Source organism: Calypte anna, chromosome 4A, assembly GCF_003957555.1.
Source record: "Calypte anna isolate BGI_N300 chromosome 4A, bCalAnn1_v1.p, whole genome shotgun sequence".
In the NCBI taxonomy this organism is placed as follows: domain Eukaryota; kingdom Metazoa; phylum Chordata; class Aves; order Apodiformes; family Trochilidae; genus Calypte; species Calypte anna.
In genome coordinates, this window is record NC_044248.1 from 41,826,552 (window position 1) to 41,851,964 (window position 25,413).

The 25,413-nt window shown below is 37.4% G+C and overlaps 1 protein-coding gene across 1 annotated transcript in view; it reads left to right on the forward strand.

The window, feature by feature from the left end:
* Nucleotides 1-15,334, forward strand: part of PAPSS1 (3'-phosphoadenosine 5'-phosphosulfate synthase 1) — a 29,264-nt gene extending 13,930 nt beyond the window's left edge. Inside the window, exons 6-12 of the mRNA XM_030449563.1 lie at nt 1,206-1,319; nt 2,891-3,002; nt 3,995-4,200; nt 5,262-5,397; nt 6,827-7,095; nt 8,379-8,608; nt 14,742-15,334. Coding sequence (XP_030305423.1) covers nt 1,206-1,319; nt 2,891-3,002; nt 3,995-4,200; nt 5,262-5,397; nt 6,827-7,095; nt 8,379-8,608; nt 14,742-14,880 — 1,206 coding nt within the window. The 3' untranslated portion in view covers nt 14,881-15,334. The remainder of the gene's footprint in view (nt 1-1,205; nt 1,320-2,890; nt 3,003-3,994; nt 4,201-5,261; nt 5,398-6,826; nt 7,096-8,378; nt 8,609-14,741) is intronic.
* Nucleotides 15,335-25,413: the final 10,079 nt, after the last annotated feature.

Here is a 25,413-nt window from a genome sequence, read left to right on the forward strand (position 1 = left end):
ATGTTTTTTTCACTCCTGCAGTTATTTCATCTCCCATTTGCTTTCATCATCCCACTCCCTTTGTTTTACTTTCTGTGCAGGTAGTGCCTGGTGTTGGATAAATGCTTTAAAATGCTTGGGCAAACTTTGTGTTTCCTGCAGGCATACCTTGTGTACTCTGGGCTGCATACACTAGGAAAATAAAGATAATTTCTTTATTCTTGCTATGGGTCTGTATATACTTTACTGGAAGTGTGAGCTTGTTTTCTCAAGAAGCAAAGCATTACTTCACAAAAGTTTCCAAAACCTTGAAAAGGAACTAAAGAACTTGGCAGCTGCTTTCCACTGATTCTTTTGCCACTGAATATCACTGGAAATTTGACTGAGTTTTGACATTTTGCACCATCCTTTGTCAGAGGAGACTTTAAAAGTTAATCATGATAGCTTTAATTTAAAAAAAATTAATGTTTTTATCCTTATATTAATATTTTAAGTTGAAGGTCTTGAATCTTTAGCATTGTGGAGTGAGAATGTCTAGTTTAAAACTCATGGGGGAAGATGATTTTTTTTTTTCAAATATATGTATGTCCTGTGGTATTCTGGTGATAAAACAGATGTCTGTTCATTGTATGTATGTATGCACAGGTGGCCTCACATTTAAGTGTTCTAAGCATCAGTATATAGAGTTGAACACTGATATTATGTCATTAGCTGCAGGTAATGCATTTAATTTGTATTTCTGTATTAATTTCTTGCTATTGAGAGGTTTTGGTTTTTAGCACCATGTTACTACTTCTACTGTATGTTATAGTGAATGACTATAAAGAGCAACCATTTATTGTTGTGATTTTTTTGGTTGGTTGGTTGTTATTTTTGGGGGTGATAACTTCTTTAGCAAATATAGGAACATAGAGCCTTCATTTCTGCTGAGATAATGTAGGCATTAATAAGTCATTAAAAATGCAGTGGTTGACTGGGTAATGTTATAAAGGGTACTTAAGGTTTAGAAAAAAAATCTTGTTTCATTTCAGGAACTCAGGCCAGCAGCTTGGCTGGCTGTGTATCATAATCTTGGAACAGTGTTGGCTTTTAAATGAGTAAAAATTGCTTGATGACTGAACTGGTGCTACAGAATAGTGCAACCATAGAATTTTACTTCTTGACCATGCTCAGTGTTGAGCAGCATTCTGAGCAAACATCAAGTTTTGTTTATTTTGTTTATACAGGACATCGTACCAGTAGATGCCTCTTATGAGGTGAAAGAGCTTTATGTGCCGGAAAATAAGCTACAGTTGGCCAAAACTGATGCTGAGTCTCTGTTAACCTTGGAAATAAATAAGGTATTGTGTGTTCAGTTGTCTTCCTGCTGGAGTTGAAAGAATGTCCAATCTTTTCCTCAATTGAAATAAATGCCTATACTGGTTACAGAATGTATCTCAATCTACTTTTCCCCTCTTGAGAAACAACACAGATTCTGTGTTTGATGACTTTCTAGAAGTAACAACTGAATCTTCATAATTTCATAAATACTGTCTGGTATAATGTTACTCAGTTTATCAAAGATTTACATTTTCAGTGACTTCCTCTATTGATGAACTAAGCCATGCCTGGCATTTCTTTTATGAGGAGTTATTTTTAGAAGAATTACTATTTTATTTTTGTTTTTTGTTGTTGTTTTTGTTTTGGGGTTTTTTAAAGTTTTTTTTTTTATGATAACATATTCATGCTACTTTTCTGGCTTATAAGAGAGAAAATGTGAAAAAGCTTGTATCAGCTTGATAACTGGTCCTCTTTTAGTTAGCTGCATTATTTTCCAACTCAAATTAGTCAAAACTGCTTCTGGATGTGTTTCTGCTCTTCCACACCTTATTTTCCTCTGAAGATCTAGGCCTAAACACAGATACAATACATGAGGTTTTTTCACTGGATTTTTGTAGTAGTATTACTAGTGTTTAAAGATAAGTATTTGGTCTGGGAGCTGGCTAAGCTCCAAGGGGAACATCTGCAGTGAGTAACTTGACTTCAAGGACTGAGTGTAGTTTTAAAGTATTTTTAAAATTTCCCGGGCCTTCTATTAATAATAAATTCTAATTCTTCCTTTTACTGCATCTTACTAAATTCCTTTTAGATATATGTCTGTAAAACTATTAATTGCTTTGATCAGGAACAAATATTTCATGTCACCATTATTAAACTTCTGTAGTGTCGTGTTCTAAATCTTTCCCTATCTAGAAAAACAAACCCTTTTCCTCTTGACCCATAGCCAATGGTTTGTTAAATATCAAGCAAGTATATAATGTAAACTTGGGAAGAAAATGTCCTGTACTTGCCTCAGCATAAATTAAACAATGTAATAAAATTAGTCATGCTCTTTGCAAAAGAGACTTGCACAAGCAAAGCCTGTCCTTGTCAAAGACTTGAAGTTTTAGTAATGCATATGCAGAAATAATAGAGGCCACACACTAAGTCATAGTGTGACTGTTTAAGTTCTAAGAAAGGAATTTCCCTGTAAGCTGATACCTTTTTAGCTAAAAATAAGTACCTGAGAGAATTTACTTCTGGGTTGTCTCACAGGTTTCTGCAATACATTTTTTTTCTAATCTGCTTTAAGACTAGGGGTCTTAAGATTCACTCCCAACTTCTGTTGTTGATTTGTTTTTCAACACGTGGAAATTTGAGTTAGTGTAAGGACTGGAAAATAGGCAAAAATATGAAAAGTGGGGAGCAAGTAGCTCTTTTTGTCTTACTTGTAGAAACTTTGATTTCTTTGTGATTAAAAACTAATACTGAGAAATCTTCTATTTATACTATCGTGTATTTATGGTCAAACCAGGATCTGTTTTGATTAATACCTGATGTCAGTCATTAAGCAACAACTTCTGTCTGCTATGTTTTTCTATTTCTTTACAAGGTGGATATGCAGTGGGTGCAAGTGCTAGCAGAAGGATGGGCAACACCCCTGAATGGCTTCATGAGAGAGAGAGAATACCTGCAGTGCCTTCACTTTGACTGTCTCCTTGATGGTGGGGTAAAATTTTCTGTTTATAAGACTGAGCAAAGTAATGCTACTTCTGCAATACTGTCTATGCTCATTTAGGATCTTGTCCCCACTAAAGCCAATAGCAAAGCCCCTATTAACTTCAAGAAGCTGTAACTTTTCTCTTAGAGACAACCCAAATGTTTTGAACTCTTTCAGCAAGTGTATGGTCATTAGAATTCAAGCATTTGTATGAGACTTTTACAGTATTTACCCCACTGGATTTCTCACATCTCACTCTTGCAGTCAAGAAAAACCAAGACATCTAGCATCTAGCAGTGAAGTAAAAAGGAGAACAACACACAACCTTAAAATTCAAATATGTTGCTTTAGTTTTAGAAGTAAAGCAGCTGCTAAGATTTCAGCTAAACAAAAAGTCTGCAAAATGTCTGCCGAACTCAATGGATTTTATGCTTGAATCTGAATCAGGTTTTAAGTAAGCAGCAAAAAGCACCTTTTGAAATACTTGAATAATATATCCTAACTGCTTGGGAATGTTTGGCTGTCTCTATTGAATTGAACTTTCCTTACAAACTCAGAGTTTGGATTCTGAGAATGCCATTTCATTTTCACTTGTTATCCACTCCAGTAGCAATCTTGCCTAATATTTTAGATGATCTGTTTAAAAATGTCAGGTTTGTATTTCTGCTTACTATATAGCTTTTTGAACAAAATATTTGAGATCCCAAAGTAGATCCTCACAGTCTGAATGCTTGCATGCAACCATAGGTACTTGTTTTTTTCCAGTAGTCTTTGCTCTTTTTCAAGCCTCAGTGCTTGCACATTTTATAGCACAGAACTTATGCAAGAGTTAATTCTAAAAGTTACTTTTTACTCCTATTAAAGTAAATACTTGAACTGCCTGTTGTGTGATACACTTACAGCCTGGACTGTACCTTGTTAAGAGTGAAGATTTTCATATCATTATGACCATTACTATAGATAAGTGCCTTTTTTTTTTTTTTCCTCACTCTGCAGGGGGAGTTATTAATCTCTCAGTGCCTATAGTGCTAACAGCTACTCAAGAAGACAAAGAAAGGTTGGATGGGTGTACAGCCATTGCTCTGGTGTATGAAGGCTCCCGTGTGGCCATTCTCCGTAATCCCGAATTCTATGAGCACAGGAAAGAGGAACGCTGTGCCAGGCAATGGGGAACAACGTGCAAGGAACATCCCTATATCAAGGTGTGCATTTAAAAGTTGGAAATCTCCTCCTGTTGGCTGCACTGTTTGTGGAGCTGCAAATTAAGTGATGTTCATCTCTATGGCTGATGTATTTCCACAGCAAAACTACTTGGAGACCTAATTAAAACATATGGTCAGAAACAAAGGTGATTTTGTTTGTTCTATGGAGCTGTTGAGTAAGTCTGCACTTGGTGTGAAAATCTAATCTCAATATGTACACATGAAATGAATTTAGAATGTACTGTAGAATCTGTGCTGCAGAAAAGTAATCTTGGCCCTCTAGTGTGCCTTGGAAACACATCCCTCTGAGTAGGCTCATCAAAGCTGTGCAAATCAGCAGAGCAATGCACTGTGAAGACAAGAAACTTCTGTTCTGCCTGCATGTGGAGCATGTGAGACCTGCCTGACCTTAGGTGTTTTTAAAATGAGCCCTGTTCCTGGAGAATTCATGATGTAACTCTGGGTAGCTCTTACCCATTCATCGTGTTTGGTGTGGTTTTTTTATTTTGACTTATGTTTGTCATACATACAATATTCTAATTGTAACGTGCTCATTGAGGTGATGTGTTGGGTTTGCAGGCTGTAAAACAAATCCAGAATTACTTCAAAGATTGTAATTTTTATTTGTAAATTAAAGTGGGTGAGTAGTTAATCAGAACTGGTTTATTCAATACATTAATGCTGACCAGAATCTTGTAAACTGAAGGGCCACTCTCTGTTTTTTTTGTTTGATTTTGTTTGTTTGTTTGTTTTTCCATGTAATAATGCTTGTTAAGAATACTGGCTACTTGCATTTCTGTGCCTGCTGATGATTTGTGCTTCTCTCCTGCACCATGATATAACATGTCTGGACTATGTTTCAGTGTTTTTTGTGGTTTTTTTTAAATTTTGGTAAAAACAAACACAGAAAACAAACCACATTGATACTTGACTTGAGGCTGTCAGATAAAATGACCCTAAAAGTCTTCCCTTGGTAAAGATGTGCCTGCATTACAGTGCTTTTAGATGCTTAGGAAATGTTGACAACTAATACTAAGACAGATTTTCCTTTCTTTTCCTAGATGGTTATGGAGCAAGGAAACTGGCTTGTAGGTGGAGATCTACAGGTCCTTGATCGTATTTATTGGAATGATGGACTTGATCAATACCGTCTCACTCCAGCTGAGCTAAGGCAGAAATTCAAGGATATGAATGCTGGTGAGTACATTTTTATTGTTCTGTTTTTTCCTGCAAAGACTTACCCAGTAGTGCTGCCTCAGTACCACAGGGGCTGCCATTGTTTTAAGGATGAAGAATTTGAATGCTCCCCTTGGTGGCATTTTTTGCCTGTAATACTTTTCATGAGCTTGGGCATTGAATTGCCTAAATACACAACAGAGGCTGGTAATGCCTGAGGGTCTGAATTTTATCTTTCTATGCACACTAGAAATGTTACTAATACAATAAAAGATAATGTTAAAATGTGGTAAATGTGGTTTAAAAATAATCAGGTTTGAGTTAACCACCACAGAGGTGTGGTTGAGTGCTGAACTTTCATGCCCTTCTTTTTTTAAGTCTTTTTCATGCTGCTTCTGGGGAGCAAAGCTTATGACAGCACAGACAAGTAGGTTGGTGCAACATGGGAAGTAACACAGTTAAAAATTGTAAGCTAACTGCTTTACATTGCAGAAGAAACAGAACAGTTTTTCTCAGTAAAGCAGTTGTCTTAGGCAGGGAAATAAGAGTCTGAGTAATGTCATAAAGCAGGATCAAACATCCTGCCTTCATTGTGCCAGTGATTGGCAGGCAGCTGCTAAGCACTTTTAAATGTGAAGGAATAGATTAACATCAGGAATGTGAACTGAGATTGTTCCTGAGGTCCTCATGTTTCTAATGTGGTCAATATTTCCAGAATCTGCAGGTTTGAGACCTCAGTCTTCAGTTTAGCTAGACCCTTAAAAAAACCTTTCTCTACATTTCATTGGTTCCTTATAGGGAAACTTCTCAGTTACAGTGATTTGCTGTCTTGCAGAGTACTTAGTTGATCTTAATTTGAAGAAGGGAAAAAGCCTGTTTTTTTCAGGACTGTTTTTCAGCAAAGGGTTTATAATAATTTGGAACAACAGTGAGCTTTGCTTTCCTGGTCTTGTTAACTTATAATGTGTGTAGACTCTGCTATTCTGTATAAGTGAAGGAAGCTTAATAAGGCACTTTAAATCCCCTCTTATTTGTTTTGTAGCAAACATGTCCACTTGTTCTCCTGATGATACACTGAACCTTTAAGACAGGTAGCTTAGTTTGATTTTCTCTTAGAATTTAACTTTATATTATCTGCTTGTTCAAGTGCAAAACCCATAGAAAACATTATAGCTGTTGGAGTAATTCTGCTGCAATCTCAAAAATGAAGGCAGCTGATTTATGGTTCTTCTAGCATGATTGTTTTTCTTAGTTTTGTTTATTGAGAATAATGATTTTCTAATAATTCCTAATACTTTATTGATCTGCTGCTCTACTTGTTCAATAGAATTCAGAGGGAAGATTGTACTGCTTGAAGATTTTTCTGCAGTTGTATAATTCTTGATCAAATAAATTTTTTTTTCCTTTTTTTTTCCCCCCCCCTATATTTTCTCTCATTTTTTCTCCACAGATGCTGTCTTTGCCTTCCAGTTACGTAACCCAGTGCACAATGGACATGCTCTTTTAATGCAGGATACTCACAAGCAGCTTTTGGAGCGTGGGTACAGGCGCCCAGTTTTACTCCTGCACCCACTGGGAGGTTGGACAAAAGAGGATGATGTTCCCCTCATGTGGCGCATGAAGCAACACGCTGCAGTGCTGGAGGAGGGGATCTTGAACCCAGAAACAACAGTGGTGGCTATATTCCCTTCCCCCATGATGTATGCTGGGCCAACTGAGGTAAATACATCAAGAGTTTAAAAAAAAACCAACCCCCTTTGATAGTGCACTGAAGAATTTTGTGCTGTGCCCGATGGTTTTGTGTTGGGTTTTTTTGAATGGAGAGAGGAGACTCATTTTCCTTGGTAAACCAGACTGTAAAGGGCTCTCTCTCTGATCAGCCAAACCATTCTATAAAAGAATGCTATCTTCATAGAGAAGAAAGTTCTATATTGGAGCATTTTGCTGGAAAATGTGGGAGACAAAACTGGGTTTAGGTGGTCCTTTCTTTACAGTGATACAGGTATGATAATACCTGTATTAATACCATAACTAATCCTTCTTTTTTACAATCTTTTTCAGAAAGAATTCTAAGATCTGGTAACATATATAGTTGTCCTGAATGTTAAAATACTTAAATTTTATGACAGTTAAGAAAAAAGTTTGTATGTTGGAGGGTTATAGTCAAATTAAAAAAAAAAAATCAAAAACAAAAAAACAGCCCAAATCAAGCCCTACTTTGCTTATTTTCTGGGAAACTTAATTCAGAAAGAATTGTTTGAAGGCTTTTGTAAAAATTCTTTGGCAACACTTTCTTTAGGAGGCAGGTCTTGGGTTGGAATCCCTAGAGATCTGTGGGAAGCAGCAAAGAGAATAAATGCTCTCATTTGGGGGCAGTTCCTTTAGGGGGTATTGGTTCTCCATCTCATTACTTTTTTCTTTTTCCCCCCATGAGTCACAGAAGTTCAATTTCTGACCAGGCTAAAAGATGAACTCTCTGGTAGCTTTTTGGATAGACAGGGGATCACATGAACACCTTGTTTAAGTAGCCTATCTTGTCTTTCTTCTGATGAGATGTTTGGCAGCTGTCTGTCAGTCAGGATGTCTTCTTGGAGAATTTAACTGTGATTAAAATAGGCAATATGTGACTAGATCCCACTAATTTTCCCAAAGCACTTGTTTTGGCATTTATCTTTTTTGGGTAAAAGGAGATGTATGGAGGGTGACATCAGGAAAAACTGAGCCAAGAAATGGATGAGCTCCATCTTTCTTGCCCTGATGATACTGGTCCAAACAGTGTGCTAAAATACCTTTAAAAATTTCCTAATGTGCAAATGAAATGGGAGCACTATGTCTGAGCTGTAAGTTGGATGGCATTTCACATAATTGTTTTATTGTGGCTCCCTAGTAAAAATTGTGTTTAATTAGGGAAAAAGTGGTAATGGTATAACTCACACATATTTATAGGATCATATTTTGACTGTTTTCTTCTGTTTAACTGTTTTTCCCTGTCTCTGTTGTAGGTTCAGTGGCACTGTAGGTCACGGATGGTTGCAGGAGCTAACTTCTACATTGTAGGGAGAGATCCAGCAGGGATGCCACACCCTGACACTGGGAAAGATCTGTATGAACCAACCCATGGTGCCAAAGTGTTGACAATGGCCCCAGGCCTCCGTGCACTGGAAATTGTGCCCTTCAGAGTTGCAGCTTATAATAAGAAAAAGAAGTGCATGGATTATTATGACTCTGATCAGTAAGTTGTATTTTTAAGGCTTTTTGAGCAATAGCTGCCTTTTACCCCCCACCCACATTAGAAAAAATGGTTTAAATTCAATTCATGTTGCTCAAAGATGGCAGTGTTTAGATGTGGTTTTAGATCACAAATGCAACTTGACTTCAGGAGGATTTGTGTGTGGTTTCACAGCACAACTAACCTGATCCAGCTTCAGCTGTCACTGGGAGCTCCCCTTTTCCTTCCAGTTTTTGGAGTTTCTCTAACTCTGAAACACATTCAGACAGACTGCTAAATACACAGGAAAAAAAAATTTATTATTAGAATAGGAAGATTGGCTTTCTGCTGGTTTATCTCTCTAGATATGGTTCTCAGGTGTCAGATATACATCAGAAATGATGGAAGAGAAACAGTGACAGAGTGAGCATGGAGAAGATCCTGGACAAGGAAGGGTGACCAATAGCTATTTTCTCTGAACAATAATGCAAAATTATGCTTTGGACCCAGTGTTTAAATCTGGAGGGTTTTTTGAAGGAGAGTAACAATCAGAATTCCAATTGCACAGTACAGAAATTTTTTGTAAAAATATAGATTCTGTTTTCATTAATAATCTTAGTAGGATAGATTGAATTTAGATCAAGAGGAGTAAAATTACACCTATGACATTAGCCAGACTAAATGATGAAAAAAAAATCTCTTTGGTAACAGTATTTGCTTTTTGTTACAGACCACATTACATGCACCCTATTAACCTTTCACCATGCATTTGAGGGGCCCCCTGGTTTTCTCTTTCTATCACTTTTTGGAAAACAGACCATGCTGTTGTTAGTGTGCAGCTCTGCCCTGCTGTTGTCAAAATGTCGTTTATTTGTCCTGGAGGCTGTGTAATAGACAGGGTGGGCTGAGGTGTGGCTGCCATCCTCTAGATGGCAATGCGGACACATGAAGGTTCCCCAAGGAGAGAGCCATTATTGCTCCTGCTCGTCAGAGTTAGGACACCGTGGGATTTTAGGAGTGCATTTGCAGCAATGCACAGCAGCACATGTAGGGCTTTAACTTATTTTTTTTTCCCCTTTGGTCAAAATGAGGATAATAACAATATTCTCTACTTATCATTGCTGAAATCAGATAGCAAACCTAATCTATGTTTCTGTGGAAAGTTTGAGCATTTCCACTTATACAATTCTGAAGAAATAATACATACAGAAACTAGTATGAATATTGGTAAAGTCCTTTACTTACAGTTTTTATCCACCTAGATTTCACAGATTTTTTTTTTTAGTCAATAATTGAATATATGCAGACATGTTTTGGAAAAGTTTATACAAAGAATTCTTGTTTCAGTGGCAAATTTCCAAATGCATGTGTGATCTGTTCCTGTGTTTCTTCAGCCAAAAAGGGCTCTCGTACAGTTACCACAGACAAGTGTAATTTGGGATCAGTGGCTTCATAGTAATAGTTGTTTGGGTGAGCAGAGATTCCCAATTTACAGATCAGTCCTATAAAATGCAGCCACTGATTGCTGCTGAGAAAAAAAAAATCAAAAAAGGAAATTAGTCTGGAAATTAAAGAAAACACAACAGTTTCTGGAAAAATGGATTATTTTTTTTTCCCCCTGAAAGAAAACAGATGAGACCATTTTGGCTAAAAGAAAGCAGTAAGTAAGGTTGCTGGAGCATGCTTTCTGTAAAATGTGAGTGAAGCATAGTTATCTGTGAAGAGTAGAGATTTTAACTTTATCCAGTTTATTCCCAGGACCCCCAACTATGGTTGTAGTGACTGCTTTAATAGCACCAAGTCATTTGTAGAGGACAACTGTTCCCACTAAGTACATACTATTTGGAAATTTTTTTGTTGTGATACCTGATGGTTGAAGTGATAGTGAGAGGGTGAGAGAAGCATATTTGACTGCCCTCCTTGATTTAGCTATGTGGAACAGGGTTGCTTAATCAACTTTAGTACATCATTTAGGATATGCTGAAGCACTTCAGCAGCTCAGGAGACTTAAACCCTCCTGCCAGTCAGAAAGGAGTTTCCACAGCATGGAAAGGATTTGCTTTGCATATTTTGATATGAATCACGTTATCATGTTCTACTTTCAGAGTCTGTTCATGGCCAGTTAGGTTTTGATCCTAGTTTATGCTAGCTGGTTCATTCAGCATCATGGGGCATTCTGAAGGCACAGCATAGAGTGGCATAACAAAGTTGACACCCAGAGAGACAGCATTTTGTTCCTGTAAGAGTTTTGTAAGTCATGACTTGATGCTGCAAAGGCAAAATAAAATTAGGTAAAAATCCTTCTGAGAAGGATTGTAAGGTTAAAGTTCACCTCATGATAGATCCTGTTTGGGAAGTATGAAGTTGGAAGAGAAGAATTGTTAAAGGACTGGACCCCCCCAGATGAGGAAGCTCTGAATTGTCCTAGGAATTAATTGGATCTAAAGTTTACAAGCTGAGCAGAGCATAGCAGTTGTATTTCAGCCAGACCAGGGTGAGTAAGTTGTGTTGTTTTATTTCCATACTTTTTTTTTCCAAAAAACATTTTTATGAATAGGCAAAGCTATGAATGAGTGGTCTGTTCTTTTGTTATGAGTCTTGTCTCTAAGAATCATTTCTTAAGACCTTGAGGACACCAGACATTGCTCTCCACACAGAAGGGCAATTCCAAGAAGGTCATTTGCACAGGGCCAAATATCTTAGGACCAGATACCCTAACCTGGCTCAGGGTTCTCAAGATTATGACTGATACTTAGTGCTTCCAAGTGAAAAATCAATTATGTAATATATTTTGTACTTAGATTAAATTCCTTGAAGTGGAAAAAATGTTCTCCTCAGTCACTATATTAAGGTAGTGTATCAATAACTCAGTGTGGCAAAGGTTTCCTGTAGGACTGAGGACACCTTCATGCGGTTGTTCTTCATTTGCAAACTGGCAATAGCTACAGTGTTTTGTCACAAGAACAGTTAGGTCTTTGAAATGGTAGCCTCACACACTCCTCTGAGGTTGTTTGAGCTCATAAAAAAGCATAAAGAAGTGTCAGTGTTTCTGGAGTCTCTTGTAATAAAAAATAACTACTGAATGTCCAAAAAAAAACAAAACAAAAACAAAAACAAAAAACAAAACAAAAAACACCCCAAAACCAACCCAAAAGAAGGGGAAACCGTTTAGCAGATTAAAACATGTCTCTAAATGGAAGACAGGAAAGAACTGGTGTATGAATTCTTGATCTTCTGTGCATGGTTTGTAGTGTCCTTTGCTCACTTACTGTGAATGGTTTGAAGAAACAGCACAAGTTTATTCCTCTGGTATTCTGGGTAAATCACTGCTTTCCCAAATATAAAACAGTATCTTGTGCAACTGTGGGTGTCTGTATGCACATACAGCTCTGTGTATGGAGGGCACAATCTGAAGTGTTAGAAAAGATTCCTTTTCTCCTTTTGCTAGATTTATGTGAGCACAGCAAATTCATATATTTTCTGTCTGCCTAACCCTGTTCTTCACAAAGTTTTCACAGCTTGTGTACTGAAAGCTTTTTCCATGCCATGAGTGCAATAGGATTCTAGGATGGTACCAGTCCAAATGTGTTATGTTTCAGGACTGGTTTTCCATTGACAGATTTTTGTTGTGGATTTATTTCTCCTTTTTTTTTCTTTTTTTTTTTCTCATCCATTTGGAGGATCCTTTTAATCGTATTGGCACCAAGTATTAGTCAATACAAGTCAATACTGGGCACTCAGTTGGTAGAAAAAGGTCAAGTAATGACATTGTAAACATCTACAGATATACAATGTGGCTCAAAGAAAGTTAATGCCAGCAGCCACTGAGTGAAAATTTCAAAGCCACTTAAATCCCATGGTCAGAAGAGGCTTGGGGTAGCTTTAATTGAAATCCATTCCAAATCTCGCTTGAGAATGGAATGTGGATGACTTTGGCATTTATATTTCAGAGTGGATTTAATGGCCAAAATCCATCCTCAAAATTCACCATGAACAAAATTACTTGACTCTTCTTTCTCGTTCCTTTTTCACAAAAGCAAATGACTCCTACTGCTCCATTTCATTTCAAAATGCTCAGGATTCATATCACCCCACAGTGCCAGTACAGTATTTCTCCTTAATGGAAATTTCAGTTTCTGATATTGAAGAGATTTGAGTCTTATGAAAGGCAGGGAGCATTGAGTGGTTATTCACATACTCTGTTTTGGGTATGAAAGTTTAATTTCAACTAGAAACAATAAATTGCAAAGATAGTAATTTTAAGAAAAGCAAAAATTACCGTGTTGTTTCAACAAACAGGAAACATTGCCAAAGCTCCACTTGAGTCACTTCAGTAGTTACTAATTAAGGTAATAAAAAAAAAAAGGCTAACTCATTCAAAACAGAATTTTGGAATAGCAAGAGGGCATCATTAGTACTTGTTTACTTTTTAATAATCTTTTTGAAACTTTTCTAGGAATGTTGTGAGACACTGAATACCATATGTTTCTTACATTATCCTTTCTCATGTTTTTCCTTTCCTATAGATCTTCTGAGCTTCTTTTGATGTTTTTATTTCTTGATATCTCCTTTTTGCTTGAACTTTTGTATTGCTGCCACTCTGTGGAAAAAACACACTGAGAAGCTTTCTAGCACTTGCTTTACTCTTATCTTGGTCATCTGAAGACTTGGTATTTTTTGCTAGGCTGAACCAGGGTTATCACTTCCCCACATATATTTTTTAGAAATAGTTCTTTGCAATGGATGCAAGTCACTTAAAGCAGTGTAAGTGAACAGCACTTATCTGTAAAAAAATTTTCAGGTATTACAGAGTGCAGTGACATAACCTTTTCTCTCATGGGCATCCATCAACTTGAAGTTTTCATTTTTATCTAATTTATAGTTTGCAGAATTGAAGCACAGTAGGGTGCTTTGCCTTGTGACACTTCGTGACTCCACAGTCCTGAATTGAGGGCAATAAGAAAAGAGCATGTATGGCAGTGCTGCTGTGTAAATGTATACAATCCAAATAAAAAAAAGTTATGGGGCTTGTGGTTTTGTGAAAGGGAACTATGAAATGCTTTCTCCATCTTGCAGACTTCCATAACTCAGCACTTAGAGCCAAGTTCTGCCCTCTGATGCGCACACTTGGCTCTTGTTTCTACCTAAGGCATGTGCATCTGAAATCAATACTTGGCTTTTATTTCAAACAGACAAGTAAAGAATGAGTAATACATATATGTTGCAAATTGAGCAAATGGTGCAAGTAAAACAACATATATTATTTAAGAATAAATAGAGTTCTCTTTGAGAGAATTCTAGCATTCTTGTCTTATTTTTACTGTTTCAGTCTTACGAAGCGTAAGAGTTTCACTTAACTTTTCTTGTTCATGACCACATACCTGAGAAGTTTCAGATTATCATACTAATGATAAATAATCCTGATCTGGGTTCATTTGTGCATTTGTCCAACTGAATTCCAATTTTTAGGGGAAAACATCTTTATGGTAAGGCATTTTTATTATTCCTTGGTTTTGTTCTTTGTTTTGATCTATATGTGGCACATTACTCATATGCATATAAATGCATATGCATGCTTAGTGGCAATGGCTTGCAGTGGCCCAGCTGTGGAGCTTGCCTCTCAACTCTTGAGGCTTTTACTCTCTCCATTTTGCAAATTGTCCTTGATTAAGATTTCATGCAATATTCAGTGGCACTGAAGTGTCTTTCAGCCAGCAGGTAGGGCTGACCTGCTACCATGGCAGGGCAACATGCCAAATAGGATGGCTGCTGTTGTTTGACAGAGGGCTGAGGCAGAAGTTAGAGGAGATCATTGTCTCTCAAACAGCAGTTCCATGTTTCCTTGTAGAGAGCAGCAAGAAACTTTGTTCAGTCCACAGGAAATCAGTTGGACCATGCTGCTAAACCTGAGGAATTACCTAAGTTAAATATTGTAGAGGGTGTATATTTGTAGAGACTTACTGGTATTGCTGGCCAAATGTCTGAAAGTGACAATTACACTCCAGTTTTATACTTCCACGAAGAAATTTATCAAAGTATCAAGAAAGCAGAAGGAATATGAGCAACTTTGCCTGCTTTTAAAATATGTTCTTTTTTTCCCCCTCTCCTCTTGCCTCCTCTCCCTCTCCCCCCCTTGCCCCAACTCCCACTCTCTCAGCCATGAAGACTTTGACTTTATATCGGGGACCCGCATGCGCAAGTTGGCTCGGGAAGGACAAAACCCACCAGAAGGCTTCATGGCTCCTAAAGCTTGGACTGTGTTGACAGAATACTACAAATCCTTGGAGAAGGCTTAGGCCTCTTATTAACTGCAGATCAACCTTTGACGCCTGATTTATTTACGAGAAGGGGACCACACAGTCACCATTCATGTTGCTTTGTTGTGGTGTCTGTCAGGAAGTTCTTCTCTGAAAACAGACCCTTTCTCCCTAACTTAGCATCATTCTTTGTCTGTCCTTATGGGTTCAATTATGTCCTGGCACCTAACTAGCTGCTGGTTTTAATGTCTTCTCTTTTATTACAGTTAATGTTCTTGCAGTAGGATTTTTAACTCTTGTCTTTTTTTATATTCTACTGCCTCTGTCCTATGAATTCTGCTAAATAGATGCAGCTTTTTTCATATGTTATTTAAACTTCTGGGTAGTATTTGGTTTTAGTAGGTTGTAGGAGATAATATGTTGGTTAGACCCTTAAATACGGTTGATGAGCTGTAAATCAAAAAAGTAAATAAGTTTTAAAACATCTGTAAAAGTCTCCTCATCTTTATCTCATCATCATCATCTCCAAAAGCACTTACCATTGATTTCTCATGACAGGTAATCATAAAGCTGAGTTTTTTTATGTATCATAATAAAACTTTCTCTTTCTTGGTTTAATTTTGGAGCTCATTGAATTGCCTGGTAATTTTCTTCTGCAGTGGACCCGTACATTGGCCAAGTAATGAAAAAAAGATAGTATGTGATTTTTACTTTGAATTGGTAACTGATCTGTGTTTTGTTTTGGTTTTTTTCTATATGTTCTTGTTGTGAGAGGTCATTAAGTAATTTATTTCTTCTGATTCAACTTAGCATTTTTAAATTCCAGAAATACTTTTTAGGTCTTCTGCAACAAAACTATAGGAGGCCAATCTTGAATTTGTGTTTAATCATGGCAAGCAAAATAAAAAAATTCTTTAGATCTTGGCATTCCCTGTGGTACAAATGCTTAGTCCTGAGGTTAGTGTTCTGCCTATTTTTCAAAGTTCCCAAAGAGTAATTTCATTCTCTTGGTTCAACTTTGCTTGCCTGAAAGGACACAGCAAGTGTTCTTCAAGGCTTCTTCAAAACTCCTAAAGCTGATTAATTTGGCATGTGAAACATTAACTGCTAAAGAAAAAACATAAAAATTTAAAAGTAAAAAGACTTCTTTAAGTATAAAGTAACACTGACTATTGGGGTCTTGTCAAGCATTTGAAGGAAATCAGTGAATCAGTCACAACCTTTCCTAGCCTATTAGCTAGAAACTGTCTCGTATCCTTCTCACAGAAACTTACTTTTCTGTTGTCAGACAGTGTATGCAGGAGGAACCAGCTCAAAATCATTTTTAGAATGCTGATACTGGCCTGGTCCTGAGCCTGGATGGAAGCATCTGTTCATCTAGATTTTTTTGGATGGAAGGAAGATTATGATAAGAGGACCTGGGTAATGCTACTTGCAGTCTTTGTTTACTTGTTCAAAGCAATATTTAAAACAAATGCTTTGATAATTAGTTCCTTCTCTTTTCTTCCTCTGTCTCTTTGAAGAAATCTAGAAAGGATCTTTTAATGGGATTCTTACCTCTGATAGAACTAAGTCAGAACTGGGGAAAGATAAAGCATTTTTGTTACCAAACCGCAGCAATTACTTGAGACTTTGTTTTGATAGTGTAAAGCTTATTTTGTTAGAATTGAGGAACATATTTTCTTCAAACTTGGCTTTCTTTTTAGATTATATCAATATGTAGAAGGTGTGAAATCCAGAAGAAAGAGTCAGTTCATCTGTGTGCAGCTGTTCATGCAAAACTTCCAAGTTTAACTATGAAGATGAACAAGAGATACCAGCTGCTAAAATGGGGATTGCTGTTGGAAAAAGGAGTTTGGATTCTTTGCCATCAGGTTGGATTCCTCTGCTAGCTATCCTGAGAGATTATAAAAATATTTTGGCACAATAGCACACCCAAGTGAAATTCTATAGAAGTTAAACTTATAAAAAATGCTACATCTACTATGTGAATTCTGGAAAATAATTGGGAGTGGTGTCCATGAATGTGAATAATCCTGTAAAGTTAATTTAGAAGCAGAAATGCCTTTAAGCAAATTCATACAGTGATAACAAGTAGATCTGGTCTTCATACATAGCTGGTTTGACACTGAAGCCAAACATGTTGTTATAGTGCTTCTGGAAAGCATTCCTTGCAAAGCTCTGTAGTAAAGAAGCTTTCAGGTTTATTCTACCTTTAAGCCAAGAGCCACAGGGTTTCCAGTGTAATGCTGATTAAGAACAGAAACATCTGGCTGATTTGTGGCTAGGACTTGTGCTATAAAACAATATTTTCCTGTATTGTGTGAGTTTTACTGTACAGTTTAAATTTTTCCTCGTCTGCAGCTGCCTCATTTAAGGTAGCCATATTTACAGTAAAGAACTACCCCAGAAAGTATTCTTTTTCCAGAGTCTCTCTTTAGCTTTTCTCTTTATCTCAGTGGGTAGTGTTGTCACTTAGCCATTCCTAGCATTCTTTTTTTAACAGTAGGTTCAGCTTTGTTAATGGTGCTCTGGCATTTGAGGGTCTTCTGAGACAATAGTTGAGTGTCTTCCAGGAGGGCAACAGGACAAATGCCAACACCTGTCTTCCCACACCTGCTCTGTCACCAGAGAGCAGTGACCTCGGGAACATGCCATGCAAAACTAATAATACTCCTGAACCATGATACAAGGATGAGGACAAGCAGGACCTGACTTTCCAGATGGAAAAAAGAAAGCTCAGTTACCTAATTTCTTCAGTTCCTAAACCAACTCCTTTTTTACTGGAAAAATACTAGTAGGTACAATGTATCATGAATCTAAGCAGTTATTTAGATATGTTCTTTTCTTAACAAGAACAGCAAGTTTAAACTTCCAAGTAATTTGTTTTTCTAATGGTCATTTTGCTTTACCAAGCAAGACTTTTTCTCTGTTCATTAACAGAGTTGGAAAAAACCAACATTCCCCTTCCCATTTTTTGCGTCTGCATTGATCTACCTTATAAATAGTTCTTTATGTACTCCTCTTGCACAGGATAATTTATAAAACCTTGTGGCTGAGAATCCTCTTCCTATGTGAGCTCCTGTACGCCTGTTTTTGACTAAAATGAACGTTCAGGGTAACTTTTCAATTAAGGATCTACAGGTTGTGGTGGAAAAATAGCAGTTGAGTGCTGAAAATGCTGACTTCTGTCACATTTTTTCTTTCAGTAGAGAATCTGACCACTAACAACTCAGCAATACATCAGAGGTGCAAAAGGTAAACTAAGTCACGTATTATTTTTAGATTCCTTTTGAAGCTAATCACACTTCTGTGTCAGGAATAATTCAGTAGAAGTCAGGAGAGGAAAGGAAATCAGTGGATGGCTTGGTGTGATGGTGGTGGTGGAAATAGAGCAGATCTGCCATGAGATGTACAGTCAGTACTGCAGTTGGCTTTGTGTCTGGACCTCCTTTGCATTTCCCATTTCTTTAATTTCAAAGGTTACACAAGTGAATCACACAGTGGGTTCAGCTTGCTGCCATTCCATGTTACAGAAAGAATAAAAGTTACTTTGAGCATCCTGACCGAATAATAGCAGAGTAGTCCAAGACCAAGTCCCTTCCTGATGGATTTAAGGTGCTAATCAATGTACTACTCCCTTTCCTGGTAAATGCTGACAGCTTCAAAACCAAGATTGTGTGTGTTACTTTTAGAATTTAAATACATGGATTCCCTCTTATCTCTGGCCATGAACCTTTAAGCTTTTGCATCAGGCACTGTAGGAACACAGCAAAAAAGCTATCATTGCTGCTTTCCTGTGAGTCAGAAGGTAAGTTTACTGCATCTATGGCATCATCCCCAAAGATGGGGAAAGGGAAAACTATTCTTTCACTTAATATAGGAGAATTCACAGGGAAAACTGAAACAAAAACTGAATCCTGATTTAACTTTGTATGCATGTCTGTTTATCCATCTAAACAAATGTGATTTACTGTGATGCTTGAACACAATAATTGCATAGGAATGATATTCTACTACCCAAACCTAACACAAAATCCTTCACCACCTGTAAAACAATAAGGACTTCAGCCTGGAGTGAGATGGCAAAATTAAATGCTTGAATGAAACCAAATTATAACACAGAATTAATATTCTGTTATTTATGAACTGGTCTCAGAAACTTGCTTACTTTTGATTTAGATGCAGTTTAAGAGGAGAGTGACACTAGTTCTGTTTGTTTGTTTGTTTGTTTTTTAAAGCTGAAGCTGGGAAGTCAGGTTGCTAAGAGTAATTTAAAGACTTCAGTGGCCAGTTCTTTGGATATGAAAGTTCCTTGCCAGCAGCCAAACAAGTGTCAGGTAAACATGTGATTTAAAGGAAGACTGTGCTGAGGTTTCTACTCAGTTATATTGTTTTACCTTGAAGAAAGCCTGAGGGCTGGAACAACAGAGCCTCTTTTAAGTTTGCTTTCTCATTTCACAAAAAAACTTTTTGATTAGGAATGTAGGTGGATTTTTGCTAGGCTTTTGAAGTGTCCATTGAAGGTTTTTCTTTGTGTCTCCTGAAAGCTCTGTGCTTTTGTGGTATTAGGATAATTTTTTTTACCTGTATCCCTTTTCATTGTTTACTCTGTATTAAAATAATTTTTTTCTTCTTTAAGGGAGGGTAATCTATATTTATGAACCAGAATCATGCCTTCAGCATTTCCAGAGCTGTTTGCCCTAGAAATCTCATCTTGATAGCATTTTGAAATTGAGAGGGGAAGACAACTACTCAAAGCTAGAAAACACTGCTTAAAAGCCACATCTGGAATTCTTAGACAGTAAATGGCTCCAACTTAAAAGAGAATACAGAGATTTTATATGCCATAAAACTCAAGGAGCCTTGGATTCTGTGTAAGGACCATCACCTGACCTTTATGTTAAAATCCATATACATAATGCTTTGAAGTATGTTTGTAGTCAGAACTCTACCTACCTGTGTATAAAACGAGAAAAAAAGTTATGATAGTTTCAGTATAAATTGCAGTGGGGTGGAAATAGTGCCCAAATCTTGCTTTTATCCTCTGCAAGCAAAGCTGTCTGCTCTGTGGAGTCCTACATGCATCCCTCTAAATTACATTCTGTGAGAAGAATACAAAGACTTTTTCCATGTTCACTTATTTTCATCTTGTGACAGCAGGTGTGTTTGCAAGTAAAAGACTTGCAGTTTGAGCTGTGAGATGTCAGTTTTTACTGAGCACCTGCAGGTCTTCAGGCATTCCATCCATATGACCTATATCTGTGGCCAAAAAAATTATTTTTGTACAGTTTTTTGCAACAATTGTGATGAGATAAATGAGAGACACCATTGGTACATTTGATTTATTAGAAAATATGGCACTTTGTTCAGGAGGACAAACCCACTCCACTGCCATGTAAACCTGTCTCTGATTCCAGAAGTGCTCCTCAGAGATGGAAAACACTTAGGCTTCTGTATTATTGTATTAATTTTTTTATATATTATTAGTTTGATTTCATCAAAAGCTTTTTCAAAGGCTTATGTGGAAGCAGAAGAGACTCCTTCCCCCTTCAGCGTTGGGTTCAAATAGGTTGGCAGCAGTAGAATGGAAAACTGCAGCTGGATAGTACACAGAAGGCTGTTTGCAGGACTGCTCATGTGTCATTGACTTCTGTCTTGTTTCTAGTTCATCTGCCACCTGTGAAAAACAATATTTTGATCACTTGAGTCAATTGTTTCCAGACAATGAAGACAATCATTAGCCAAGATCATGTCCAAGCATAACTTTTTCCACTAGGAAAAAGTTTAGCACTGTTATAGTTTATATTTAAATTAGGATACAGCCTCAAAGATCTAGTGTTATAATTATATGAGCAAAAATTTCCTCTCATATTATGTGACAGCAGAGCAATAAATTTGCCATCAGAGTCAACATCAGAAGTACAGTGCAAAATGTGAAGTATTATTGACATTTCTTCATTAGACACAGTTATAAATAACTCTTTTGTTCATTTTTTTCAAGAAAAAATGCTGTTTCTTTCTGAAAACTGAAAATATGTTTGCCTTACTTGGTAGTTAAAGACACTCAGAATGGCAGTGATTCTTTGTAGTTTTTCTGAGGGTGTTTTTAAATACATGCACACTTCTGAGCTCCACAATGAAATGGCTTTGTTAAGGACATTCAGGTTGTGAATCTTTTTCTTTGTAAACATTATTGGCTATCAGATTGGTCATTTTTTCCTTTGTACATACATAAAAAAAGTCTTAAAAAGGTCAGACTTCTGTAGAGATTGGGTACAGAATTTTTATCAGCTATTGAAACAACCAGTTTGCTGGTTTGCTTTTCACACAGGATTTTGGTTCAGTGATGCCCTTTATTCATTAAGCTCCTGGAGTGAGTCCAGAGAAGAGCAAAGAAGATGATCAGAGGGCTGGAGCACCTCTCCTATAGACACAGGCTGAGAGAATTGAGGTTGTTCAACCTGGATAGAAAAGGCTTTTAGACCTTATAGCAGCCTTTCAGTACCTGAAGAGGCCTGCAGGAAAGCTGGGGAGGGACTTTTTAAACTGGAAGAGGGTAGATTTAGGTTGGACATGACAAATATGACCCTTAATGTGAGGGTGGTGAGACACTGCAATAGGTTGCCCAGTAAGGTTGTGGATGCCTCATCCCTGGAGGTGTTAAAGGCCAGGTTAGATGGGGCTTTGAGCAGCCTGGAAAGGCTGAGGTAGCTGAGGGGCTCTTCAGCTTGGAGAAGAGGAGAATGAGGGGTGAACTCATTAATGTTTATAAATATGTAAAGGGAGAGAGCCAGGAGGATGGGGCCAGACTCTTCTAAGGGATGTCCAATGATAGGACAAGGGTCAATGGGTATAACCTGGAGTATAAGAGATTCCACATAAATATAAGGAAAAACTTTTTCACTGTGAAGGTGACAGAGCACTGGCACAGGAGGCCTGGGGAGACATTCCTGGAGACATTCAAACCCTTCTGGATGTGTTCCTGTGTGAGCTGCTCTAAGTCCCTTCCAATCCTTAACTTTCTGTGATGATATCTTTGTTAGTACAAGTCAGTATGGTTTCTACTAAAAAAAAAAACAAAAACAAACAAAAAAACCCCAAACTTAAGTGACATATAAGCAACTAAAATTTTGAACTGAAGTGAAGAAAGTTTGGAGTTCTGAATTACATATATTTTTTTTCTTGATGTCACCTAATCTTTTAACTTCATCTCTCTGTTGTTCTGTATTTTGTTTTCCCTAATGTTTCCATGATGCGCAGCATGGATCAAAGAGATTAAACCTCATTTGCTACTAATGTGACATGAAGGGTGGAATTCTTCAGTATTTCAGGGTAAAATGATAAATAATCATGGTAATGAGGAAAGACTCCTTGTGTGCCACATGACACAACCAAGCTGCATCTGGTAGCTCTTCATTTGCAGAATGTTCACAGAACTGTTCTGACACCATCCATGGTACTGGTGCACAAAGTGGGAAATAATCAAAAAGGCATATTGGGAACAAAGAGTAAAAGAGAAGCCCATTTTTCTCCAAATAGAAACATACCAGTCCTGCCATGAGTAAGGAGGGTGGGGGATTGTTACAAATCAGCACAGGCAAAATACTAAAGGATTTTATGGTTTCACTAGATCTTTAAGCAGGGCCCTTTGCTAAAGACCTGATGGCATAAAAGCTGTAATATTTATCCTCTTAAAGAACTAAGTATTGCCATTTCTTGGTTTTAAACTGACTTTCACTACCCAACAGCTAGATTTGTTTTAATAAGCAGCAATTTTAAACTGTAGGAGGACAGAAAAGTCCTCGTGGGAGGTGGTAAGTCTCTCTGTTTCAGATTTTTCCTTTGGTACCATGCATGTCTTCAACTTAGCCTGAAAATACAAAGCTGAATCTGCAGCTTGATGTTTGCCACACATGAGCATGTCTGTGAGCTCTGCCACAGTTTCTCTGTGGGCCTGTTGACCTTGCACTAATTAGACTGGTGTCATTCCCAGTGGAATAATACAGATCTGCCTTTAATGCTCATGCTCTGGGATTAATTTAATGGGTGCATTGCAAAATGCTACATAGAATTGTATGGGAACAGCTGGCTTAGCTTGTTTCTTGCCTTGGTAGATTTTCAAGCCACTTGGACCCTCTTTCTGCAGCAGTGTTGGCAGATGCCCTTCTAGGGCCAGAGGTGGATCTTCTCCCTGAAAAAGTCATTTGTGAGTGCACAGAAAGGGCACTGTGGTTTCCCTGCAGGAATCAGTACTTGATCTTTTCCTGACACTGCTGAACAGGCCTCACTGTCTTGTCTGTTAGAATGACTTAATTGGAGGACTGTTGAAAACTTCAGCAGTTGCTGAAGGATTTCTTTATCCCCTTCTGTTCTATTCAGCCAAACTGAACATTCTTTGTAAACATCCATAGAAGAATAGAAGTCCTCCCTTTACAGAGTTCTGCTGAACAAGCAGGATGGGATTGGTCTTCCTCAGAATGAAATACCAACCCAGATGTGCTGTTCAGATACGACACACTTATTTGCAGTTGCTCTGATCTTTTGCCCAAATAAGAAAGAATTGTATAGGATTTAGTTACGGGCTTATTTAAGCCATTCTTTTGTGGAGTGTGTATTTATCTGTCTAAAACTCTTGAGACATAGTCCTTTCTGCTCCTCGTTTTCTCAAGAAAGAGCTACCTAGCCACTTCCCTGGCAGTGGCCCACGCCAGGTTGGATGAGGCTTTGAGCAACCTGGTCTAGTGGGAGATGTCCCTGCCCATGCAGGGGATGTGGAACTAATTGGTCTTTCAGGTCCATTTCAAACCAAACCATTCTATTGTTTAATGTAGTTACACCAGGCTGCTTCTGCCATAAGGAAAATAATTTTTTTTTTCTCTCACTGCAAATCCTAAGCAACAATATTTGCATTTTTTTTCTGGGGTATGTAGTTTTATAGGGTTCTGCTTCATCTGAAGTAATTCTTATTCAATGGTGTGTGAGTGGCATAAAATTAGAATAGATTAAGCTTTCTCCTTTTTGGTGGGGCTTGTCATTGTTTTTTTTATAAGACCTTGCCAAAAATTAATTTCTATCAGTTTTGGTCTTCAGTTTCTCTGGATTTATGGTAAATGATGCTTACCCTTATCGCCCATAAACTAAATTATTTTACTTCCCATTTAACCAGTTCAGTTAACATTAAGGCCAGACATAAATCTTCAACCACCTCTAAAGCAAAATTTTTTTTTTCAATCTAAATTTGCATTCATATTTTGTGTTCTGGTGATTTTCCATGTTTCCATGGAACAAGGTTCCTGATGGGTGTGCAAGGGGTATGTAATAGGGCAAAATCATGTTACTAGATGGGTCTTATTTTATGATCAAAAGATGAACTTGTTACTGATCCTCCCTGAGTTGTAGAGTTACTTCTGCAGAGTTCTAGTGCTAAGTGATCTAGGTCCTTCCTTGAAGGTTCATAGCCTGGTCTTTGCATTTTACCCTGGTTATGTGGATTATCCTACATAAAAAGCCTTCATCAGGTTTTTACCAGATGGTTAAGACACAAACACATTTTTCCTGTTACCTCCAGGCCCTGTGAAGCAGCTGGTATTAATGAATAGAAATAGAATAGAATATCATGGCATCTAGTTGCTACAAGGAACAGTTCATAGCCAGGAGTCATGTAGACTACTAGAAAGAAGGAAAAAGGAACAACCCCAAAACACATGACCTCTGAAAGCACATATGAACTCTAAGTTTCATCTGCAGTTTGGGCACTTGTACTGCTCAAGGCAACAGAATACAGAACTAATAGGAGATACTAGTTCTTATTGCTAAAAATTTTAGGGAAGAGAGTCAGACAGTGTGCTGTCTGGGTTCCTTTTTTAAAAACCATTAGTGTCGTTTATCTTCCAGTTGATCATACTGACAGGAATTTGTAGCTTCATGGAGAGCTTTGGAACAGATTCTGTGATTTATTTATTTTTTTTTTTAAAGAAATATAATTACAAGGTGAGCCTTGGAAAGTTATCTAGCTTTGATGTAAAACTATGAGCTCTAGAAATTTATTTCATAGCCCTGGTTTAGACTTTTTACCTTCTTAAGATTATTTTGACCTTCCTTCTACACAGAGCAATGACAAAATTCAAGATTCTTACATTTCAGAAAATTACTTTTAAATGGTCCTTACTGCTTCATAATTGATAGTTGCCCACCTTGGGAAATGACCAGTGAACTTTCTTTAAACTCTCACTGAGGCTCATCTTACAGATTTTTTTCTGTTTCATTTCAGTTTTCTTTGTTGTTCTTTCTCCTTCTTCCTTTTCTTTTTATGTAACTCCATGAATTCTCATAAGGGCTGTGGTTCAAATAGTGGGAAGATCAATGTAGCATGACAACTCTGCTGGGTGAGAGAACACTGAAAAGGGATTATGGCATTGTTGTGAGAAAAATGTTGGAACCTGATTTACAGTGAGACCAGAATGACTACTGCAGTTCTTAATTTTTATAAGCAGACAACAGGAGCAGCAGTAGGAATGGGTGTGGGTTTCTATTGTTCTCCAGAACTGGGAAGATTGGTGCCAGATTCTG